The 22,893-nt window shown below is 45.3% G+C and overlaps 1 protein-coding gene across 2 annotated transcripts; it reads right to left on the bottom strand.

The window, feature by feature from the left end:
- Positions 1-584: 584 nt before the first annotated feature.
- Positions 585-21,946, bottom strand: SLC18A1 (solute carrier family 18 member A1). Of its 2 annotated transcripts, XM_036889007.2 has the most exons (16): positions 21,760-21,946; positions 19,670-19,939; positions 17,957-18,323; positions 17,305-17,363; positions 14,424-14,507; positions 13,486-13,578; positions 11,966-12,055; positions 11,677-11,720; positions 9,663-9,723; positions 9,487-9,582; positions 5,329-5,407; positions 4,334-4,385; positions 2,800-2,863; positions 2,409-2,528; positions 2,051-2,184; positions 585-1,242 (listed from the first exon to the last, which is right to left on the bottom strand). In XM_036889007.2, the coding sequence occupies exons 2-16, from the start codon at positions 19,791-19,793 to the stop codon at positions 1,129-1,131; spliced, it is 1,581 nt and encodes a 526-aa protein (XP_036744902.2). In that variant the 5' UTR covers positions 19,794-19,939; positions 21,760-21,946; the 3' UTR covers positions 585-1,128. The 2 variants fall into 2 exon arrangements, with proteins under 2 accessions (XP_036744902.2, XP_036744903.2); XM_036889008.2 differs by lacking the exon at positions 21,760-21,946 and having other exon boundaries at positions 19,670-20,045.
- Between the last annotated feature and the right edge of the window lie 947 nt (positions 21,947-22,893).

Below are 22,893 nucleotides of genomic sequence, written 5' to 3'. Positions count from 1 at the left end.
ACCTCCATCTCCACCATTATTCCCATGCCGACCCTGAGCATCCCTCTCTGTTCTTGAACACAGCGTGCACTAGCTTTCAGTCCTGACCACTTTTATACTGTATTTCCCTTTTGCCCAAATAGATGGGAAGCTCCTTAAAGGTGACTGCCATGTCTCCGTTCTCTTTGAAAGCCCTCACTTAACTGTAGCAAAATGTCAAAATAGTCAAAGCACCTACTGTATTTGCCCCCACACAGTCTCTTTCGCCATAAAAGAGCATCTAGCTTACTACATCTGAATTAGGTAATAACTTATTCATTAGCAGGTGTGAACACCTCATTATAATCCTTGTATTAGGATATCCACAGTTCGAAGGGATTTCAGGGCAGTTGCTATTCACTTCTGATGCAGTCTTGGGTTGGTTATTTTTTTCCATCCTCCTACTTTCCTTTCTGAGTCTAAGAGGTTTAGAAAAGATGGAAACCTACAGAGGAAACAGCAAGAGTCAGCAACTCAAGCATAAGAGAGGCTCCTTCCTTTTGTACTTGGTCATGAAGAAACTAGAAGCCCTCCAGTCACTGAAGGCGAAGTCACTCAGGCAGCTGCAGGCTTAGCCACAGAAAAGCCACTTAGCTTCTAAAAACCAGGCAAACAATTTCTCAGATTGGCAGTTTGGCAGCAGGACCACACTGAGAGCATTTTCTCAACTCAGCTGGGAAAAGTCAGGGAGGACCCTGCTGAGGATCAGGAGACATTGGGAATGTGCCAAGGAAAGATTATGAATGAAACGAGGTTTGCCATCACCCCACCGGTTCAGGAGCGCCCTGTGCTCACTGCTGCCCCACAGAATGAGTCAGCCCTTGCAGAGCCCGTCACAGCTCAAGTTTAATCAGCAATAGCCTAGGAGGAAGCATCCCACTGTCCTTCCACAGAAGATGGGCCACCTGCGGCATAGAGGGAGGGCCATGGGTTACACCAGTGCAAAGGGAACTGGGCAGTGGCACCAGGGAGGGAGGAATGGAGATACTGGGGAGAGGAAAGGAAAGCCCTGAGCAGCCCAAGGGTATCTGGTTCCAGGCAGAAAGGGGGTCACTGAAGTCTAAGCCTCATGGCTCCACAGTGACAAGGGTCCGGGACCACCTTCTGTTGCTACTCCTCACTGTCGGGCTCCTCATCGCTGCCCTCGCCAAGAGGAAATTCCCTGGTGGGCTTCTGGGTTGCATACGCCCGGGTCTCCATGGGGCACTCCTGGCTCAGAATTGCCTGCAGAGAGAAGCAGGAAGAGAAATCACCACGCATCTTTATCAGTCTCCCCATCCCCCTCCTCAGTTAGTTATCCAAGTCTAGTGTTGCTCAGGAAAGACTCAAAAAAGAAGCATACAACTCTCTTTCTATTCAGGTATGTGCATAGGGCTCCCGAGGCACGTGGGTGTAGCACTCCTAATCAAGACAAACTCTGATCTGCTCTTAATTGAATCCTAACAGCACAACAGGCTACAGAACGAGCCAGCTGAGATCGGCACCACCCCCACCACCATCAGACCTTCCTGTCTTCTTCTGCTCCTTGGGGCTGCCTCCACATCCCTCCTCAAGCCACTCGGACTCTCGGGGTGCTCACACTTCAGTAGGAGGAAGGTATCCTATCAACTAAAATCATATGTTGTGATTCTTTTCCTGGGAGTTTTTGTATCTTAAGAGATGACCTAGTAAGGATAATGAGTGAATGGGCCCGGTGAATTCTTCCCACTTAGGAGAGATAATTTGGAAATTCACACTTCACCAACAGCCACAAGTACAGGATGCCTTTGATGGTCTCTGCCCTCAATTCTTTACAAACCTCTCATCTTCCTTCCTCCCTTAGGACCCTTCTTAACTGCCCAGTGTGTGAGGGAAAGCGGTTCTGTAGCAGGAAAAATAAGGAAAGATAAAGATGGAAAGGAGATTAGAAAACAGGGCAAGGCAGAGAGACTATCAAAGAGGGAGGAAATAAGAGCCCAGGAATAAAAGGGATGAGAGACATGGAAAGAAACAGAAGATTATTCTTTTTTTAGCAGCAGTTAGAATCGCTTACAAGATTCTCCTCTTTGGCTGGGGGGTTCCTCAGGTAGTAGCAGAGAGGGGCATAGATGATGTTGGCGACCCCGATGATGACCATGAGCCAGGGGAAGCCGATGGCGTGCACGATGGCACCCCCAGTGGACGGGCCTGCGGGGAACAAACCAAAGTCACAGTGTTCACGGAGCCTTGATTACATGGAAGACCCCACGCGAGGAGCATTAGGTTCCCTAACTCAGAGGGTGTCCCACAGTCAGTATCTCCAGGACGCTAGAGGGATCAGCCCCCTGGCTCTACTTCCAGCTTGTACACCATAGGTGAAAGAGAATGGGACTCCGGGTCCAGGGTGCTCCCCTCTCCCCCAAGCAACATACCTATCGCGAAGCCCATGCAAAAGGCCACGTCAGCAATGGCATAGACACTCCCATACACCGAGGTGTGGCGCAGGTCCACCAGATGCCCCATGATGGGCATCATAGAGGAATCCACCATGCCTGTGGCCAGAGCGCACAACACATTGTCAGCTCTACGCAGAGCCCGGACGGCCCCCTCCCGTCTGTGACATCCTCCCGCCCCCTGCTCCCCTGGGCCACTCCCTATGCCGGCTGTCCTCCCACGGCACTGAATGAACCTGTTCCACGCAGGCTAGGAGCCCATCTCTTCTGCCACCTGCTTCCTGCTCCTCCTGCCTCTCCCCATGCTTCCTCTGACCTGACCCAAAGCCAGCATGCAGGGGCTTCTTGGCCCCCCCAGGACACTTCTTACCTATGGAAAAGCCAAGCCCTGCATTGGGGCCGATGAGACCAAGAATATTATGAGCCAGAGGAACCTGCAGCAGAGTGGAAGGAAGAGTTCGTCAGGAATCCAGCCGGGCCAGGTGGGGCGCCCAAAGAGAAAGGCTTTTCACAAAAACGTGTTTGTCATTATGTGCTACGCACCACACATATTATCTACGTGTATTCTCATACTTCTTTATGAAGAAGAATCTTTACCTCCACTTTAAGGATAAATTAGATTGGTGCTGTTTGGTTAAATGCCCTTTCCAAAAGTCACAGACCTAGTAAGTGCCAAGATCAAGGTTGAGCCTCAAATCTGAGTCCACAATACCCTAACAATGGTCCTTTTCTGCGTTGTGGGCTCTCCCTCCCCTTCCCCTACCCACCTCCACCCAGACACACAACTTCTGTCCTCATTCTTATGGGATGGAGTTTCCTCTCTTCTCCATGATTAGCATGCTCCTCCAAAGTTTTAGCTAAACCCTCCCTCGGTAGCCACTACAGCAAGAAGACAGAGAGGAGACCCAACAGCCAATGACCCGTAAGGACGAGGGGCAAGTGGCATGGCTGGGGCTCCAGTCAGTAAGCTTGTGCCCTCACAATCCCCCACCAAAAGCCTTTCCTCTTTTGCTGGTTACTTATCTGTCTCCCTGGGCATGTTACCCAAACCTGCTACCCCAGCATATTCACCCATCATAGCTTTAACACACTATTTAGATGTGAGTGGCAGATAATGATTTTAGGGATTATTCCTCAGGGATATTTATATTTTATTAGTAGCATTGGTTAAGATTCACCGTGGCCTTGAAATGTGCCTGACCCTACTGCGTTTTATGTGGACAACCCTGTGAGATGCTAGCAGAATCCTCTCTACACAGATGAGGACATTGAGCAGATGCGACATCATTTTTTGAGCTCAAAGTCACATCAGCAGCAAATGGCAAAGCCAGACTAAACCTGGACCTTGTGCCTTCAACCAGGACCTCCAGCTTTTCTTGAGCCCTGTTCTCAGTTCTCTCATGTCCAGGAGGCAAGTGTGCTTATAAACCCCATTGCAGAGGAGACAGTGGAGGCTTAGAGAGCTTACACAGGGCTCTGGAAAATGGAAATGCTCTTTCTTTCTTCTTCTACTAAACATTCTAGTGCAGGAGACTGTGGCACAGATAAAGGCTCCCCTGGTGGCTAATGGGGTCCTGTTAGGGTGGGATGAGTAAATGAAGACACACAATGTACCCTTTTAGCTGGCCCTAGAAATAGACTCCAACGTGTATTGCTGCATGTGCCCAGACGTGGAGCCTCTGAACTCTGGCTCCTGTTGCCCCACTGCCCCTCCCTCTCCTTCCCAGCTCCTTCAGAGGGATGCTGGGTGGCATCTTCCCCACTGCTAAATTCCTGCCTTCACAGAAATGGTCCTCCTGATGGTCCTTGCCAAGTCAACCCTCTGGTCATTTTAAAGGAAAGTGGTCTTTGAATGTCTGGGTTTCTCTCTCTCTCTCTCTCTCTCAACTAGACCTTATACTTACACAAAGCAAGCTGGTACCTACTATCACCATCCCAATCAGGGAGCACAGCCACCTGGAAGAAAAGAGCCATCATCAAACAGTGCTGAGGGGAGACATCCCTTCCTGCCACCCCATCACTATCACACTGGCCTGTCTCCCCACCCCTAATTGCCGGAAGCTCTTAGGGCACGAGAGGATGAACGCTTTTCTGCATGGCCAGATGTGCCCAGGGGAGCCCTCTTCCTGTCCCTGCCCTTCTCCTGCTCTCTTCCCTGGCTCCATACCTCCCTCCATAGTGCAAGCAGAGGAGGTGCAATGCAACACATTCCTTCCCTTACAAGAGGAATCCACTGACTCAGAAGGTGCTGGCCCCTCAAGAGTAACCCCCAAACTTAACTCATGTTGTTTCCCAGTCAGACTTCCTCTTACCTATTCATATTTTATCTAGTCTTCAAGGTCCATCTTTAAAAACCACAAAAATAGCAAACTCCTTTCCTTCTCTGGTTTCCTATTAGCCATAGTTTTTAAACTTATTTTTAAAATCTTTATGCTAAACTCCAAAGACAAAATTAAAGCTGTTATCACTGTAGTGGAGGAACAGAAATCAGACTCACACCTCTTAGCCCCCAGCCCTTCCCACTTGGTGGCCTCTGAGCACCTCTGCAGAACTCCCTATGGAGTCATGAAACAGACTGTGACAATCATTCCCTGTAATGTGCTGCTTGTTCATACCCATCCTCTATGGGGTCATTTTATCTCTTCAACTGGACAATAAACATCTGGAAAATCCAGGTGCTCCCTCCAATATTCACTGCCTTTTCTGCAGCAGCCAGTTCCAGGACAATCCTTTCTCTGCACTGTTCTCACCATTTACTCCCCGATCCCCTCCAGCTTCCCAGGGGGCAGTTTTTATCTGTGGTACTTGTCCTAAACTTTTATCCCATGTTCAGGGACAACACCAAAGGCCCTCTCATCTTACACCCCTATTGCTTTCCCCAGATCCCCGGGCAACATACCGACCCATCTTGTTGGCCAGCACACCAAAGAGGTTGGTGCCAATGAGGTAGGACACACTGGCAGGCAAGAAAGCTAGACCTGTGGGAAGACACAATCCTCACCTTAGAGGGTCCCAGGTGACTCTAAAACCTCTTTTCTACAAGACACTGAAGTCCCCATTACCTGCAAGGATCCCAAACCACTTTGTGTTGTGGGTGGAGATCCTGGCGCAAACTCAGAGCAGACAGAGGGCTGCACACGTCTGCTTTCCTCGGGAACAGGGCTTTGTGGAGCTTCAATGCATTTAATGTACCTTCAGCTCCCCACTCAGACTTCTGATGAATGGCCTGAGTGAGCCATGCTCATGCTCATGCTCATGAAGAAAATGTCCTTGGATTATCAGCATAAGGACATGAGGTTCAGAGAAAGACACACATATTTCCTGGGAAGAAAAGTTCCTGCCTTGGTGTTTACTGCCCTTCTATTGCTCTGATAGTGACCTTGGTTAAACTGCTAAGCCTTTCTGAAGTTTGGTTTCCATATATGGGAAAAACAAGCTGATTATCACACCAGCTTACATGGAGGAGCAAATTAGGTAACGCACGTAAAAGTACAGTTGACTCTTGAACAACATGGGTTAGAGCTGCATAAGTACACTTACACACAGATCTTTTTCAATAAACATATTGGAAAATTTGGGGGGGATCTGAGACAATCTGAAAAAAAATATTTTGTTAGCTTATTTTATTGTAAGAATGCAATACATAATACATGTAACAAACAAAGTATGTGTTAACTCTTTATGTTACTGGTAAGGTTTCTGGTCAACAGTAGGCTATATGCAGTCAGTTTGGGGGCAGTCAAAAATTATACATGGATTTTTGACTGTGCTGGAGGTCAGTGCCCCTGACCCCCATGTTGCTCAGGGGTCAACTGGATTTTGTAAACTGAAGCCCCGATCACATCGCTTTCTGTGACTGTGAAGTCAAATGCTCCCGAGCACGGGCTTTGGGGCCACCCTCAGAATGTGTTGCTATGGGCACCTTAGACTATCCAAGTAGGGAACACACAAGGTCATGAAGGGACTGCTTGGAAGTGAAATTTCAGAGGCGATACAGGTAACGGGGATGTCCAGGTCAAGATTATGTAGCGGTTTGGTTGGGTAAGGTGGAGAACAGGCCTTGTAGGCTTGTCCTCCAAGGTGCTGGTAGGGTTGTATTCCTGGATACGGAAATCACCAACAATGGTGACAGGAGCAAAGGTGAAGATACCAGCCAGGTGTTGACAGTGTCAACAAATGAGAAAGAGGAATGAGGGCTCGGAGGATGATTGCAGTGAAGAGAGGTATGATCTAACCACATGATTTTCACGGGAGTTGGGTCTTTGAAGGAAAAATGAAGAAGAAATTATTCTGAAGCAGCAAAGAAGAGCAAAATCTGGAGCAACCTGGACCTCCATCAGGAGGGCTGTGGGAAAACAGAGTTCAAGAAACATTCAGGTCTCAGGCAAGAGAATGAAGGAAGTGTGTGGAGAAGAGGCTGAGGGGTGTGGGGACTCTTGCTGATGGCAGCGATCTCCATAAAGCCCGGTATTTGGGAAGGCAATGGGCAACTGGGTCAGATTAAGAAATCTCTAAAATATGGGGATAATAAAAATTCCTATCAGATAGGCTGGTAGTGAGGCTTAAATGAGGTAATGCACATCAACAATTTGCACAGTACCTGGCACAGAATAACTGCTATCATCATAACCAGGGAGTACCAGGGTCAGAACTTGAACCCAGTCCTTCTCCTTCCAACTCCAGCTCCCCACACCAGCAGTGTGGTAGCACAGATGGCTCTGGCATAAGGAACTGCACGAGCCCAGTGGGTTTCCCTAGGCCTCACCAGTCTCCCTGCCTCTGTACTGGAGGACACAGTGCTGCCTGCTGGAAGCTGTCATGGTGATGACAATTAAACCCAAAATCAACAATTCACCAGGTACCGGATGACAACTTGTTTGCTTTTAATATTCTCTCCTAAGGGGTGGACGTGAAACATACCTTAGTGTATTTGTCTAGTTTATCTGTATAGGGTGGCAACCAGTTTCAAACTGTATTCACTCATTTCTGTTTGATTGCTTAAAAAAAAATTAGAAGTGTAGCGACTCTACTGCTTACCTGGTATCTGGAAATGGCACCTCTAGGAAGCCTACCAGCTCCTAGATACATCTCCTTGGCATCATTTTAAATAACGTGAATTTTCCCCAATGTGGCCTATTCTTTTTAATTTGAGTAGAGCTTGTGTATCATTAACACTTTGTGCAAAATAGGTGTTCTAGACTATATGCCTGCAGACACACATATTTTTCACAGCCTATCTCTGGGAGTCGGGGGTAGGGGAGGTACACATAGCCGTGACTGTCAAAATGATTTAAACAAAAGCAGTGATGAAAATAGCAATAGTTTTTATTTACAGAGCATGTTCTATATTCCATGCACTGTGCTAATCCCTTTAGAAGACATAGGTCTATGTATGTATCCTGAAAACAACCCTGAAATCATCTGCATTTTTACAAATGAAAAAAGTGGAGCTTGAAGAGGTTAAATAACTTATCCAAGGTCACAACCAGTAGGTGGCCAGGTGAGGATTCAAGCCCAGGTAAGACTGTTTCCAAAGCCTGGGCTCTTTCCCCCCCTCAGTGACAGCGCCAGGCACACAGTAGGTCACAGAGGGAGCGCTCTGCCACAGGAGGCAAATCACTCTCAAAAGCTTCATCTCCTCCCCGACAACCCTGGGAGGTGCTCTGCACTTGGGGCGACACTGCTCACAGCGACTCCCTATCAGCATCACCAGGAAACTCACTAGGAATGCAGACGTGTTTGTACTGAATTGCTGGGTGGCACCCAGCAATCTGAGTTTTAACAGGCTCTCCAGGCTATATGAGAAGCTTTGAAGTTAGACTCACAGATGCAAATAGCACTGAGAAGGCCATAAAGGAGAGTGGGAGACAGAGCCTCCTTGGAGCCCAACTTTCCCTGCTGGGGGCTCTCACTGTGAGGCACAAGGAAGAGACTGCGCAGAACTGGCCCAGTGAGTTTCCTGGGGTCTCACCAGCCTTTCTGTGCCTAGAGGACACAGTGCTGCCTATAAAAATTGTCATGACAATTACAATTAAACCCAAAGTCAACAATTCACCAGGTACTGGCTAGCGGCTGCTTTGCTTTTTATCTCTCTCCCGAGGAGAAGGGCTGGGAGGGGCCAATCTGACTGCAGTAGCCACTGTGCACCAAGAGCCTAAGGCCGGAGCCCTGGGCAGGCAATGGTTTTCTGCACAAGTGCCAACTGACTCAATTAACTGTCATGGTCAGAGGCAGCTGTAGCCTAGAGAAATTCAATTTGGGGCCAGGAGTGCAGCTGGGAGCCTGGCTGAGAATTGTCCCCTAAAAAATTAGATTAACTGCTTTTCATTGCACGCTGAGCTCTATCAGGCCCTTATCAGCTGTCCCTCTGTGCCCATGAGCCTCTGCTCCCAGCAATGACTGAGCAATTTGCACGTAGCCTTCTCTGTCTCCTTTCCTTGGGCTTCCCAGAAGGGGCCAGAGCCTTCTCCCTAAGCTCAAGCAAGTCACAAGGACTTCTCCCCAAAGAGGGGAGGAGGCTGGAGGCTTTCTCACAGAGATACACATTCCACAGGCACCTTTTCAAGGTAAAAAGACAGCAAACAGGTAATCTCAGAGGAGAACTGAAGTGTGAAAAGTGGGGGTGGTAATGGTGATATATATTAATATTCTACAGGTACAAAGCCTTTTCACACATTATGCAATTTACTCCTCAAATTACCCTTTGAACTAGATAGTACTCTGGTGCCCATTTTAGAGATGAGAAAAGTGATGCTCAGAAAGTCAGGTCTTTCTGGTCTTCTGCCAGAAGCCATCAATCATCCCACCATACGACAGATATGCTGCTGCTCCATAGCCCTTGTCAACCCCCTAACTCTGCCCCTCTCGAGCTGCATCTTGGAGGGACTGCCCACCCATTTAGGCTTGACTCATGGGTGTGGACAGGGAAGAGAATTCCACAAAGGAAATACCTTGTTCTTCTGTGACCCTGGAGACCTGGACCTGATGATGCTTCTCAGTTCCCTGAGGAAGGGCACGCACTTTGCCCAAGCCCCAGTCTCGGCCCAAGGTCACTTACCTAGCTGCCACTCAGGGGAGCACATAGTCTGCATCATCCAGATGGGGAGCGTGGGCTCCAGCATAGCCACTCCCATGTTGGCGAAGCAGATGGAGCCTGGAGAGACAGCTCTGTGAGCCACTGTGGCCATCCGAAGCCAGACTCTCCCAGCCCAACAGGAGGCAGAGTCAGCTTACCTGCAGCCACCAGGATATAGGGGTCTTTGAGAAGTGTAAGGAGTGGAGTTCCCTCGGCTGTCTGAGGATAGGGACAACAAAAACTTCCATTTGTACAGAGTATACATCTCCCCTATTTCTCACAGAGTCTGAGAAGGTGCAGACAGGATCCTGGAGACATCTATGTCAGCTCTTCTACTGAAGAGGCCAGACACCCAGGTCCAATGAGAGAGTATGACTTGCCCAATGTCACAAAGTGAGCTGGGGCAACACACCTCCTCTGTGCAAGGCAGGCATTGTCACAAAGAACAGGACAGTATAGTCCAGACATTCCTGCTTTCAAGTAACTTTCAGCCAGGTCAGAGGGGACTGCCAGCAAGGCCATCTTGGACAGCAGGTGTCTCCACTCCTGGAGTTGGCCTTTCCACTAGATCTCCTGGCACTAAGGTTCATCCTAGCACCACAGACAGAGTGCTGAATCTGGAAGTGAGCACAGAGGGACGGCTCAGCACCCCACGCTCTCTGAATTCTTCATTCTGACCATCTGAGTCATGCTGGACTGGGGCAGCAGAAGGAGCCCCCTCAGAGACACTTTATTCCAGGCTCTGTTTAGTCACTCCGCCTGCGGGGCATCCCAGCAGACCCTCAGCCATCATTGTTACTTCTGTCTAAACGGCCTTACTTCTCTCCGCAGGTCCAAACCTACACACTCTTCAACTTCAAGCTTCAGCAGCTCCTTCTTTTTCTTTTCTTTCTGACTCAGTCATGGGAATTTCTCTCCCTTTTTCAAATTTCCTGAGCACTGTGCCCTAACCGATGATAATTACTATGTTCTCACTTGTAACAGATTTAATAGTTTTGATCTGACAACCCTCTCTATATACACATGGGACAGATTAAAATATTCAGAAATACTAAAACTAAAAAGATTATGCTCTCCCCCAAATATAATTCAAGGTAAAGAGACAGATCTAAATCATAAAATATATATGAACTCTTTGACCCAACAGTTCCACTTCTAGGAATTTACTCTAAAGATTACCTCTGGCATTATAAAAATGTATATACATAAGGTCATTCATTGCAGCACTATTTGTAGCTGCAAAATACTGGAAACTACCTAAATGCCCAAATATAAGAGATGGAATAAACATGGTATACCACAATGGTGTACCATACAGCCAGAAAAACAAAAAATTTTTTTATGATGTAGAACATTATCATCTAAAAGTCTAAATCAATCAAAAAGATATTACAGGAAAATCATTTCTCTGTTCACAACACTTCTGAGACCAAATGTGTGGGTTTTTCACACCAAACAGTTCTCTGTGGACACCAGCTGGGTGTCCCTACAATCTATTTCAGTTCTGACACTAGCTACTTAGAGTTAGCACAGGTCCCACAGATGAAGGGCTCAGTCCCACAAGCCTACCCCACTTCAGATGCCAATCACAAGCAGTGGGCTCCCAGGTTACCCACACTTCTGTCTGACTTGGCTACAAAATCAAGGTCTTTAGATCAAACTTTTCATGTTTTTTATACTTTCTTATCTTTTTTCCTTCATGGGTTGATATGGATTTCCCAGAGCTTGGATTGGAGTCAGACAAATATCAACTCAGATATTTAACTGAAACACAATGGCAGTCTGTAAGGATGTTCTTGGGGAGGAGGTTGTCTGGATGGCCTCCAAGGTCTTCTGTAGCTCTGAGATGTCATAACTGTGAATATGTGGGTCCCACTCTCATTGTCTCCTTGCTCTGAGTTATTTATTTTAAATATATTCTGTAAGTTTCCTTGATTATTCATAAGTCCTTCTTCCATTGTTGTCCAACATTAACCCATATTCTTCACCATCCCCCACATGATACTAAATATGACCCTACCTAGGAATCCAAGCACAGGTCTCACTTTCCCTGATTCCACTCCCCTTCACCTTTCTTCTTATGGTTTGACAGGGACGATCTAAGGACACCTGGATCTGTGTACTTAGAAAGCATTCTGTACCTCTTGGCAATGGGGGTTGGCATCTCCTTACCTCAGGGGAAGCTTTGGAAGGCTGGAGGGTACAAAGCTGGAGGGCTAAGAAAGAAAGTGGGAGAGACAGAGACAGTTGAGTTTGTCCATTAGTTAGAGGCCCCAGTAACAGCCACATGCTATCATCCTATCACATACAGATCTAACTCCCTGAGTTTCTTCCTTCTTTCCCAGGATGGGACAGTCCTTGATCCAGCCAAACATGTCAAGACTATTACATTCCACAGCATGTTGCATTTCCAGCCTGACCTGGCCTATCCCCTGCCCAGTGGTCTGTTAGAGTGACTTACCTCCGTCCAGCAGTGCCAGGAAGGCCAAAATGAGGAAGGGTGCCGACTTCCCAACAAACTCATACATCACACTTCCAAATGGAGCTCCCACTGAAAGGCAACAAGGGCACAGATTCTGGAGGTGAGGACCAATTCCCCGCCAGTGTGATGTGTGCACATTTACTCAGTGAGTATTTCCTGAAGGCCTCTAGGGGCTGAGCTCCACATGAGCTTTCCGAGATGAAGAAGACCTGGTTCCAAGGGACCCACTTTCTAGTGGAGGAAATGCGTACGTGTGGGGGAGTGCTTGGGGGGATAATGAGAACGTGATGAAAGCGAAGTTCAACATAAAGGTTCCGTCTACAAAGTGCTGTGTAAACACAGTGAAGGGCGTTCAGGTGGCCACAAAGGCTTTGTCACCTGGATAATACTGGTGGGAAAGAAGCATGTATGAAGAACGCAGAGGTGCAGAAAAGAAAGTGTGGTAGGAGAAGAAATAGAAGAAAGTCAGTGCTACTAGCATAGGAGCATTTGGGAGAGGAAAGATAGATGTGGGGAAGGTTGAGGCCAATTGCTAGGAGCCCTGTATATGCACATAAAGCATCTACTTGGCCTTGTGGGCTAGGGAGAACCTTTAGTGCTTTTTAGCGGAGTAGAAACCACCAGCCCTGGGCACAGGCAGCTTCTTTTGATGGCACTTTGGAGGTAGGAGGGGATGGGCAGGAGATCAGGCAGGCGGCTGATTCCATATTGCAACTGAGATGTGGTGAAGATCTGATCTTGAGGAAGTGGCTGTAGAGGATACAATGGTTTATCCATGGGTAGTAAGTGGTTATAAGGAGACTAAGATGCATGGAAGTTTTAGCTTGGGTGTTTGGGCAGGTGGATACCAGCAGAGTAAGGTTTTTGTTCCTCGCTCCCCATGGTGGTAGAGAATGGGTAGGGGACAGGGTAGAGACTTTTGGTGTTTCTTTCCTGAATTAGCTTGTAAGCTTCTAGGGGGTAGGCATGTCTGAGGCTTCTCACCTATATCCTACTGTCCTAATCTTATGCTTGGCATGTAATAAGTATAAAAGTATGTGGCTTGTTGGATGACACAGATAAGTCATACGACAGCTTGGGATCTGAGCCCAGGAAATCTGAGTCTATATCCTGGCTCTGGCATTTCCTGGCTGTGTGACCTTGGATGGCTATTTAATCTCACCTTATCCTCATCTGTGTAATGGGGGCAATCATTGTTCCTTTACAGTGCAGTGCTGAGAATTAAAGGAGATTATGTTTGTAATGCATTTAGCACAACATCTGGCCAAAAGCTCTCATGCTGTCACGTGAAAGCACTGGCGAGGTGTGAAGCAGAGGGGAGGCAGTGGCTGCTAAGGGGAAAGTCACAGCCTTGAAGAGCCTCGTTTCTGGACCATTCCCAGGCCTTTTACAGGCTGTTCAGCTTCCTTACCTTAGGAACACCGGCCCCCAGAGTCATCTTCACAGGGTCTTCAGTACCCACCTGCCTGAACCCAGACCCGGGGCCAGGTGCCACTCACCCAGCACTCCCAAAGCTAGGCCCCCCAAGGCGACTCCCATGGCACGCCCTCTCTCGAAGTCATCAGTGTAGACACTTGCCAGCATCCCCAGACCTAAAAGAGAGTAACAGATGGCATCGCAACCAGGAGCTCGTCTGCCCCTCTCCAGAAGCCTCGGTCTCTGCCCTCTCACACTAGCAGGACGATCTTAGCCAGAGTTGAGGGGTTTTACAGAATTCAACCCATAGTATTTTACAAGTACTCCTACATTGCTCGTTCCTTCTGTGCAGAATATTGTTGGAAGTGCAAAAGACTCTGGGAAGTGTAACACAGAATACCACTGTCCAGGGATATTACATCTCATTTCATTTTGTCATTTCTTAGCACATGTCCCTGAATGAATGGCTATGGAGTAGGTCAAGGCAAGGAAAACCCAGGAGCACAGGGCTCTGCTCTACTTATGGGATGCCCAGGGGAGAGTGTGGAAGCCCCGAGAGCCTGGAAGGGAGAGTGGGCCCTCACAGCCGCCATTTACTTATATGCAAAATGGCATAAAATAGCAACCTGAGAGGTAGATACATTAAATACGGTGTTTGATTATACTTTGCAAACTGTGATCGTATTACTGGTGGTTATCAGCATTACTTGCCCTATAAAATGTTACGAGGACAGGGAGGAGACCATACAGTGGCATTAAACAAAAGCCTGGCCTACTTCCCAGCTTTTTTTTAGGCTTGCTCTGCCCTGAGCTAGCTGCATCTAAATACTCTATTATCAGTTATTCCAGGCTTGGGGATTTATAGGCACTGCTAGCAACTCTACACTTCTCTTGTTTTTGCATCACAATTTTTGCCTATTAGGATATTTTCCTTAATTTCTTCATATAAGTCTTATTGGGTCTGAAGGTACTAAGAGATGGAGATACGTGTGTATGCATTTGTGTAATATATCAGTATTACCTGCAACAGATGAAAATGAAGATCCGATGCCTTGAAGGGTTCGGGCCACAAAAAGCAGCGTATAGGTACCAGAAAAAGCAAACACTGGGCAAAGGGAAGAGCAAGAATTCTCAGTTAGCAAATTGCTTTTGTTCCCTGGCCTCTGGGAAAACATGCCCATGACATCACAACCATGAGCCATTGTGCACATGTCTCTGTAAGGCAGGATCACAGCTCCCTGTTTTTGGAGTTATTTTTTAAATTTATGATCCTTAATCAGGATTACATTTTAATTGACAGGCAGACTGAGAAACCACAGATGCATAAACTACTTCATCGCACTGTGGATAGAAGGCTGGATTTCCACTCTTCCTGCCCAAAGCCCAATATCCTGTCCACAGGAAATCAGGGCTGCCAAAGAAGTCCAATGCCAAGGGCTGGGAACTTGTCCTTAGAACCATTCTCTGGACCCCACATATGCAACGCCCAGAGTTGACCTTTACCATAGGGTCATCTGGAATAAGGGGACAAAAACTATGTGTACTTGAAGGACCATAGCCATTGGGTAGAAAATAATATCTTGTGATCCAATCAGATAGACCAGATATTTCCCCTTACTTCATATTGGAAGATCTTTTAGCCAAATCAAATAAGTTAGTATTTATTAAGTAATACTCTACCTGCAGCTGTGCTAGACTCTGTAGCAGATGTAAAATAAGGAGAACATTCAGTTCATGCCCTTGAAGAGGTTCAATCTACTAGAGACTAACATACAGAAAACTGAGAACCAAATAGGAACGCATTATCAAAAATTAATTACAGGGCATTCAAAACATGAGTTCTTTGGCAGAGATTCAGGCAAGGACTTATGCTAGAAAGCTGGGGGTCCTGTAGCGTTGTTTTATTTTTCAAAGTGTTTGTCATGTCTCCCAGGCAGGCATTATAAACTCCTGGGTAGCTGGAACCATGTCTTCTCATTGTTTACATTTTTGCCATTGAGGAACAATTTGTATGTTCTGTAAGGTTCTGTGGAAAGTGTTAGGTGCCTCATTTGATGAAATAGAGCATCTTATTAGTTTTTAATTTACTCTTCAGCATAGGTTGAGCTTCTAGAAGTTCAGTAAACATAAAACTTGAATTTCCCTGTTCTGACTCAGCTAGAATTTTCACGAATAAGCTGCATCTCTTACAGAACTTCAAACAATGAGTTCCTGCATTTAGCAGCCTTCCAGCTCTGAATGCAGTAAGTTCCCATTAAGTGTGGGTTGATAGGGGTCCAGCCCTATGCTGGAAGGGAAGGGAACTTGAGAAGGAGCAATAGAAAAAGCAGAAAAGTAATAGAAAGGCACTAACAAATAAAAAAACAGAAGGGGAAGAAGGTATTGTTGTTGGGAGGAGAAAGTCAGCAGAGGCATCAGGTGCCTCCCCGGCTTTGACATCCACATACAGCCCCACCCGCCCCTTGCCATTCATTCTTTCTTATTTAAATTATCAAGGCCAATTTCCAGATGTATTATTTTCACTTACTGTTCTTACTCTATCTCCATTTTATTAGGAACATTTATCTGACACTGTACAGGCTATTTGTCTTTCTCTTTCTTGTCTCTTTAGAAAACTCGTTTTCCTAAGCTGTAAAGTAACCTTTAATGTCCTTACTTGTAGGCAGTAGACTTTTTGGAATCTCCCAGTTGCTATTGTCCAATTTAGATTCTGTTAGTTGCTCTTTACCTTTGCAGATGACCTCTCCCAAAGATGGAAGATTTGCATTAAACCTACTCAAGGGATTACTGATAGATACATACATACATACACACACACATAGCATACCCATTAAAACAGTCTCCACAATTTTTCCTGGCTGAATGAAGTGGAGTGTCTGCTCTTCTACAGAAGAATATGCAAATTCCAACTAGACTAAGTTGCTACCACTGCTCTAGAAGCTGCAAAGCATTTAAATCAGTGTCATAAGGCATTCAGTCAGATGCCTAATTAGCTAATTTGACCCTGCTTTCTTCTCTGCCATGCATGTGATAAAATCAAAGGTAATCAGTGAAGATCAAAAAGGCAAGAAATAAGAAGTGTTGGTGAGCATGTGGAGAAAAGAGAATCCTTGTGCACTGTTGGTGGGAATGTAAATAGGGGCAGCCACTGTGGAAAGCAGGATGGAGGTTTCCTCAGGAAACTAAAAATAGAACTAAAATACAATTCAGTAATTCCACTTCTGGGTATTTTACTCAAAAAAACCCCACTAATTTGAAAAGATACATGCACCTCTATGTTACTGCAGCATTACTTATAATAGCCAATATATGATAGCAACCTCAATATCCATGAATAGATGAGTGAATAAAGAAAATGTGGTACATATACACAATGGAATATTACTCAGCCATTAAAAAGAATGAAATATTGCCATCTGTGACAATAACATGGATGGACCTAGAGGGTATTATGCTAAGTGAAATAACTCAGATAAAGACAAATACCATATGATTTCACTCATATATGGAATCTAAACAGCAAAACAAACAAAACAAAAGAGAAACAGACTCATTAATACAGAGAACAAACTTACGATTGCCAGAGGAGAATGAGGTGGCAAAATAAGTGAAAGGGATCAAGAGGTACAAACTTCCAGTTATAAAATAAGTAAGTCATGGGGATGAAAGGTATGGAATGGGGAATACAGTCAATAATATTATAATATAATATTATAACTCAGTAACTACACTTATTGTGGTGGGCATTTCATAATGCATATAAGGGTTGAATCACTATGTTGAACACCTGAAACTAATGTAACATTGTATATCAGCTATACTCCAGTTAAAAATAAGCTTAAACAATTAAAAATTAAAACGATAATCACTGAAGGGAAGAAAAGAGGAGGCAAATTACTTACTAACTGTGGAGAGAAACATGATAACAAAGCCAGCAAACATGGGAATGTGATATCCAATCCTAAAAGGGAATTTAAAAAAAGATACAGTTCTAATAGGCATCTGTATACTTGGACTGTATTTTTTTTCATGTAAGGGGGAAGAGAAAAGCAGTTATTTGAGTACATGATAAAACATGTCTCTGAATGCAGGTATCGAGATACGGTATGACGTGTGAATACATATCAGCAAATAAAGAAACATGCAAAAATTACCCATGGACCAGGGTCAAAATCCTGTTTTCCAGAAAGGAATAGCCTGGTAAGAGTGTATATCCCTTTGAAACATCAGGTTAATCCCAAACACAACTGCATGTCCCATTTCCACCCTCACACCATTTGAGCCATGTTCCAGGGCACTGACATATCAACAGTATACTTCTGATCACTGGTTCTTTTCCTGGAACTCAATAGTCATTATACCCCTAAGAAAATATAAAGGCCATGGCATTTCATCAACATTGTGTTACCCTTTGGAGTAACCAGCTTTGCAAACAGTCAGGAAACAAGCGTGTTTTCCTTCTTTTTCCCCTCTAGCTACCTATATGATGCCTCAACCCATGTGCTTATCCCTGAGCCCCTGCATACACGTGCAGCACAGTGCCCACTGGGATACCTGTTGGTGAGAGGCCCCACGAACGGGTTGACCAGAAGTTGCATCAGAGCCTTTGAAGCAAACAGAACCCCGACCCGTATGTTCTCTTCCTCCAAGAACTCCGAGCCTTGCAAGCAGTTGTTCTTATGTGCTGGGAAGGCTCCAGTGACGGGAGGGAGGACAGTACCAGAAGTGCCATTTATCCATGCTCTGCTACTGCGAAGAGCGCTTTCATCAGCAGCCATTGTGTTGTTATCAAAGAAGGAGAAGATGGTGGAAAAGGCAGGAGGAGCAAGAACACGCTGGGGAGTCGTGGCGGGGCTGAGGTGCAGAGAAGTGCTGGCTTCTTGGAACTCCGTGGCATATAGGAAGGTGGGCACAATGGGCACTGCAAGTCAAGAAAGACGCATATGACAGCTAAGAACAGATAGTCTTTTTACCACTACTTGGTCCAGGGCACTACTATACAATTCATGCTCGAGGAAGGTATGCATGTGACCTGATGTGACACCTGCTGTTCCTGCCCAAATTATCCAACTAGCTAAAGCACCTAAATCCAGCCATCACACAGTTGGTCCTCATTACCCCCAGATTCCATACTGGCTAATATGCCTACCTGCTAAAATTTATTTGCAATCACAGAATCAATACTTGTGGAATGGTCACGATTTTTCTGACATACATGCAGAGAGTGGAGAAAATTTTGAGTCCCCAGATGCTCACTTTACCACCTAAGGTCAAACAAGACAGGCTCTGCCTTCTTGCTTCAGCTCTCACATGGATGTGGCAGTGTATGGAGATGGGAGGGGCAGAGCAGTGCCCAGCCGGAAGCTCTGGCTCTGTGGCCATGGGCAGAGCTGGTATCCCAGCTCTGCATCTGCTAGTGGGTAACCCTCAGGCAAGTCACTTAACCCTTCTGAACCTCATTCTTTCTTGTGTAAAGAAAACAGAGCCTACCAGGAAGCATTGCTTGTAGGATTTAAGGCTATAATTTGCATGGGATGTGTGTGTGTGTGTGTGTGTGTGTGTGTGTGTGTGTGTGTGTGTGTGTGTATTCAGTATTGGCTAAATTCAGTGTTTGCAGTGACTTTATAGAACATAACCACCACAAATCATGGGGATTGACTGAATTGGAAAAGCAACTTGTTTTAGGAGGATTCTTGTTTACACACAGCATGTATTTTAGATAGCATGCATTTTACCCAGAGGGGCAACATGTTGGCACCCATTTATATACAGGCATAACTGAATGTAAACATTAATAGACTATCAACTGGAAAAAGCATTTCCTGTGAGGGAATGCACCACAGGAAAGATAGGTTTTGATGAAGAGTTGGATCTCCCTATGAGGTATATAATTGGGGTAGAGCAGAGGCTGGAGCAGCACAGTGAGAAGATGCTCCTCTCCTTGAAGCCACTTGGAGTCATTAACATCTTGTGAAGAACTATGAGGAGGAAGTAAAATAAAGCCAGTGCTGGTTCCAGGTCGACCTCCTCTTTGGTCAGATGCAATCTGACCTCCCTTTGCATGGAGTCTGTGGGTCTTTCAGCAATGGTTGTCAAGCTCCAGGCCCCATTTCCTGCTGTTCCCTCCAATCCCCAGCAACTTCTGTGTGTTTTCAAGCATATGAAGAAAAATTTCCAAGTCCATTCATTACTGAATTCTAGTGTGGTGTGTGCTGCCCACCGGGGCCGGAGCAAATGACCCCTCAGCACAAAGACCCCCACACATACCCACCACAGTAAGCAGCATGTTGTCCAGGAGCAGAGCAACAAACACCACCACGAGCACCAGCTTCCGGGACTCCCTCCCCTCCTTCAGCAACCGCCAAGGGGTGTCCAAACCCCCCCTGAGCATGGTGAGGGCTGGGCTGAGGTGTCTTCTCCTCCAGGTTCTTAGGGGAGGTCCTGTTACAACTGCAGGTCTTCTGCAGCCTCTACAGAAGAGGGGAGGAATTCTGCCCAGACAAGTGACTTATTTCACTGCCCAGACTTATGTCACTGCTGAAATGAAGAGTGCAGAGTTACAAGTAGCAGGATGGCATTTGAACCTTTCCCATGCCTGTGTCTCTGTCACTTCTTACACATGTCCATAACTCCACCTGGTTCTCCCAGTGCCTTCCAAGAAGACATTGCTTACTAGCTCTTTGTATCTGGAATTCCGTGTAGCACATTAAGCTAATTCTAGAGGCCACCTAGTTCCATGTTTCTCAAATGCCAGACATTTGCCTTTCACCTTGATGGTTTGTATCATTATCTGAGGACTACTCTGACTATTATTCAATCTTTTCCTCTAAATCTACTCTTAAAAACTGAAATACTGTTGTTTTGAAAAATAACTTTATGCGCTATGCCCCCCTCAAAACTGTGGTCTGTATCTGTGTACCACCCCAAAACTATGGCTTATGGTTTATGTACTATCCCAAAAATCTCTCTTGTGCCACAGCATTGCTTATGCTCTCCACTGAGAAACTCTGACGAAGACCAGCCCTTTCATCTCACAAGGGAGAAATGTGAGATTCAGGAGGTGAGCGGATTTGTCTCAGGTCACACAATTAGTGTCAAACTGGAATAGAATCCCAAGCTTTTTAACTGTCAGCACTGCACTCCACCACCCCTTGCTCAGGGATACTAGATTCGTTCCTATCCTTTTGTCTAAGCTGTAAGTCCCTGCTCAGAAAGGTGTGTTACTCTGTGTAAATAAAACATTAACTTTTCATGATTTGTTTTCTACTTAGGATTTCATGTCATAGCATTGTTACACTGTTTTGTTAAACTTCAGGTAAAACAGTTTCTGAGGAGAGTTTCATTTTCTTTTAGGTGCCATCTGTTGCAGTATCACACAAATTTTAAAATAAATGCCATGATATGCATTTCATGAAATGAATTTAAAATCATATGAGTTTTGAAATAAATGTCATGAAATGCATCGGGCTCTAAAAATTGCATATCCTTTGATTTGGTAACTACTTCTAAGAACCTACCCTAAGGAAATGATCAGAAGCACAGCCAAAGATTTATATTTAAAATTATTAATTGCTTAATTATTTATATTAGTGAAAAGGTGAAACATTTTAATGATGGGATAGAAATAGCTTTTAGAAATCATGTTTTCAAATAATTTCAATGACTTAGGAAATACTCTTAATATAATGTTAATTTTAAAAAGAATATTAAATTAAAGCTTGGCTTCAATTATATAAAAAATAAATATATATGCACACTTTTGAGGGTCTGAGATACACACCCAAGTATCAGCTATTATAATCAGTGACTTAAATTATCTTCTTTATCCTTTTCTGTAATTTTTAAATAGTCTATAATTAATTACTTTCATAACATAAGAAGTAAATAATTTTATGATAATCACTAGGGTTCAGGAGTCAGCCTCCAGTGCTGTAAGTACGCCAAGCACTGAGATACTGTGTTCTGTTGTCAGACCAGGGCTGGACAAATAACACTGTCCGTACTACAGTTCTAAGTGACCAAGAGGTCCCCACCGAACCACATGCCCAGATAAGTTCTAACCAGAAAATGCATGTACATAAGACCTTTCATTTAGGTATTCCTAAATACAAATTTACTTAGAGTATGTAAGGAAGAATATTAAGAGATTAAAAGAAAAGCAATGGAAAATGAAAAGATGTACACAGAATGAAGTCAGTACTATAAGGCAAACCAAAGAAATACAAACCAACCTACCAAACCAAATAAGGGATTTGCCAACAAATCAGTAGTAAACCTTCTGCTAGACTGAGAACTCTCTGCTGAGAGACACAAACTACAGGGAAGGATTCACAGCGTCCAGAGAGAGAACATCCTACCTTGGAGCCCATGTTGTGTGGGTCCTCGCTGAGGTGCTGGCTGCTCTGAGCCACACGGCAGGGACTCTGACAGCTGCGCTGTTGAATTTATTGCCACTTGTTATCTGAGGCTGCCGTGTGTGCCCTCTGTCCACAAAAATCTAATTGGAACCTCCAACAGGTTTCATTCAGGCCCTTAACTCCCTGCGTCAGAGACAGGAAAGGAGGACTAAAGAGGGAAAAAAAAAAAAGGGAGGAATGATCCTAAGCAGAGATCACAGGGGCTGTGCTGGTTTTCCTCTGTGCTTCTCTGTCACTCAACTCTTTAACTCCTGTCTCCATCTTAATACAAAGCGGGAGACGAAATGGAGCCAGAGTGCAGGTCCTGTCCTTTGCTACTTTGTCAAAGGAGCTCCATGTACCCCAACTGCTTTCCGGAAAAACATACATATTTGAACACCCACAGGACCAAAAAGAAAATGTTTAACATATACATGCTGTTCTCAAGCCACCTCTGGCCTCTATAAAGGCATAGATTGTGCATTTCCATGTTTACATCTCGATACTAGCTCGGTGTCTGGCAGTAGGTATGTCTTAATGGATGACTGGATGGATGGCTACGTGACAGCGTGTGGCTCACTGTGGGATCCTGGAGTGGCAAGATATGGATCTATATATATTTCTGACATTAAGAGTCATTGATGGGGCAAAGAACATAAACAGCTTACGAAAGAGCAAATGTAACTAATGAGCAGCAGGTGTCCTGACTGGCAGGCCTTCCTAATTGTCTGAATTAACTTGGGGACTTTCAACTTGAGGGCTAAAAAAGAGGGAAAGAGCTTTAAAGGAAACCTGGAAAAAGAAATGGCGGGGAAGAGGCAAAGATATCAGGGGAGTCCTCCTGCTGCTGTAACAAAGTACCAAAAACTTAATAGGTTAAAATAACACACATTTATTATCTTAGAGTTCTGGAGGTCAGAATAGGTGTCACTGGGCTAAAAACCAAGGTGTCAGCAGAGCTGCAAATCTTCTGGAGGCTCTAAAAGAATGTCCGTTTCTCTGCCTCTTCCAGCTCCTGGAGAGGCTAAAATTTCTTGGCTCCTGACCGCTTCCCACCTTCAGAACCAGCAGTGTGGCATTGACTCACTCTCTGTT

Source organism: Manis pentadactyla, chromosome 1, assembly GCF_030020395.1.
Source record: "Manis pentadactyla isolate mManPen7 chromosome 1, mManPen7.hap1, whole genome shotgun sequence".
Lineage (NCBI taxonomy): Eukaryota > Metazoa > Chordata > Mammalia > Pholidota > Manidae > Manis > Manis pentadactyla.
This window is presented reverse-complemented; position numbering and strand designations above follow the sequence as displayed.

What these genes read in the sequence shown, in the direction of transcription:
- SLC18A1 (XM_036889007.2), bottom strand. Translation starts at nt 19,793, where the DNA reads ATGCTCAGGGGGGGTTTGGACACCCCTTGGCGGTTGCTGAAGGAGGGG. An exon ending in GTGGGGCCTCTCACCAACAG is followed by an intron (nt 17,364 to 17,956) that starts GTATCCCAGTGG and finishes ATTCCCTTTTAG; the next exon opens with GATTGGATATCACATTCCCA. An exon ending in TAGGTACCAGCTTGCTTTGT is followed by an intron (nt 2,864 to 4,333) that starts GTAAGTATAAGG and finishes ACTCTGCTGCAG; the next exon opens with GTTCCTCTGGCTCATAATAT.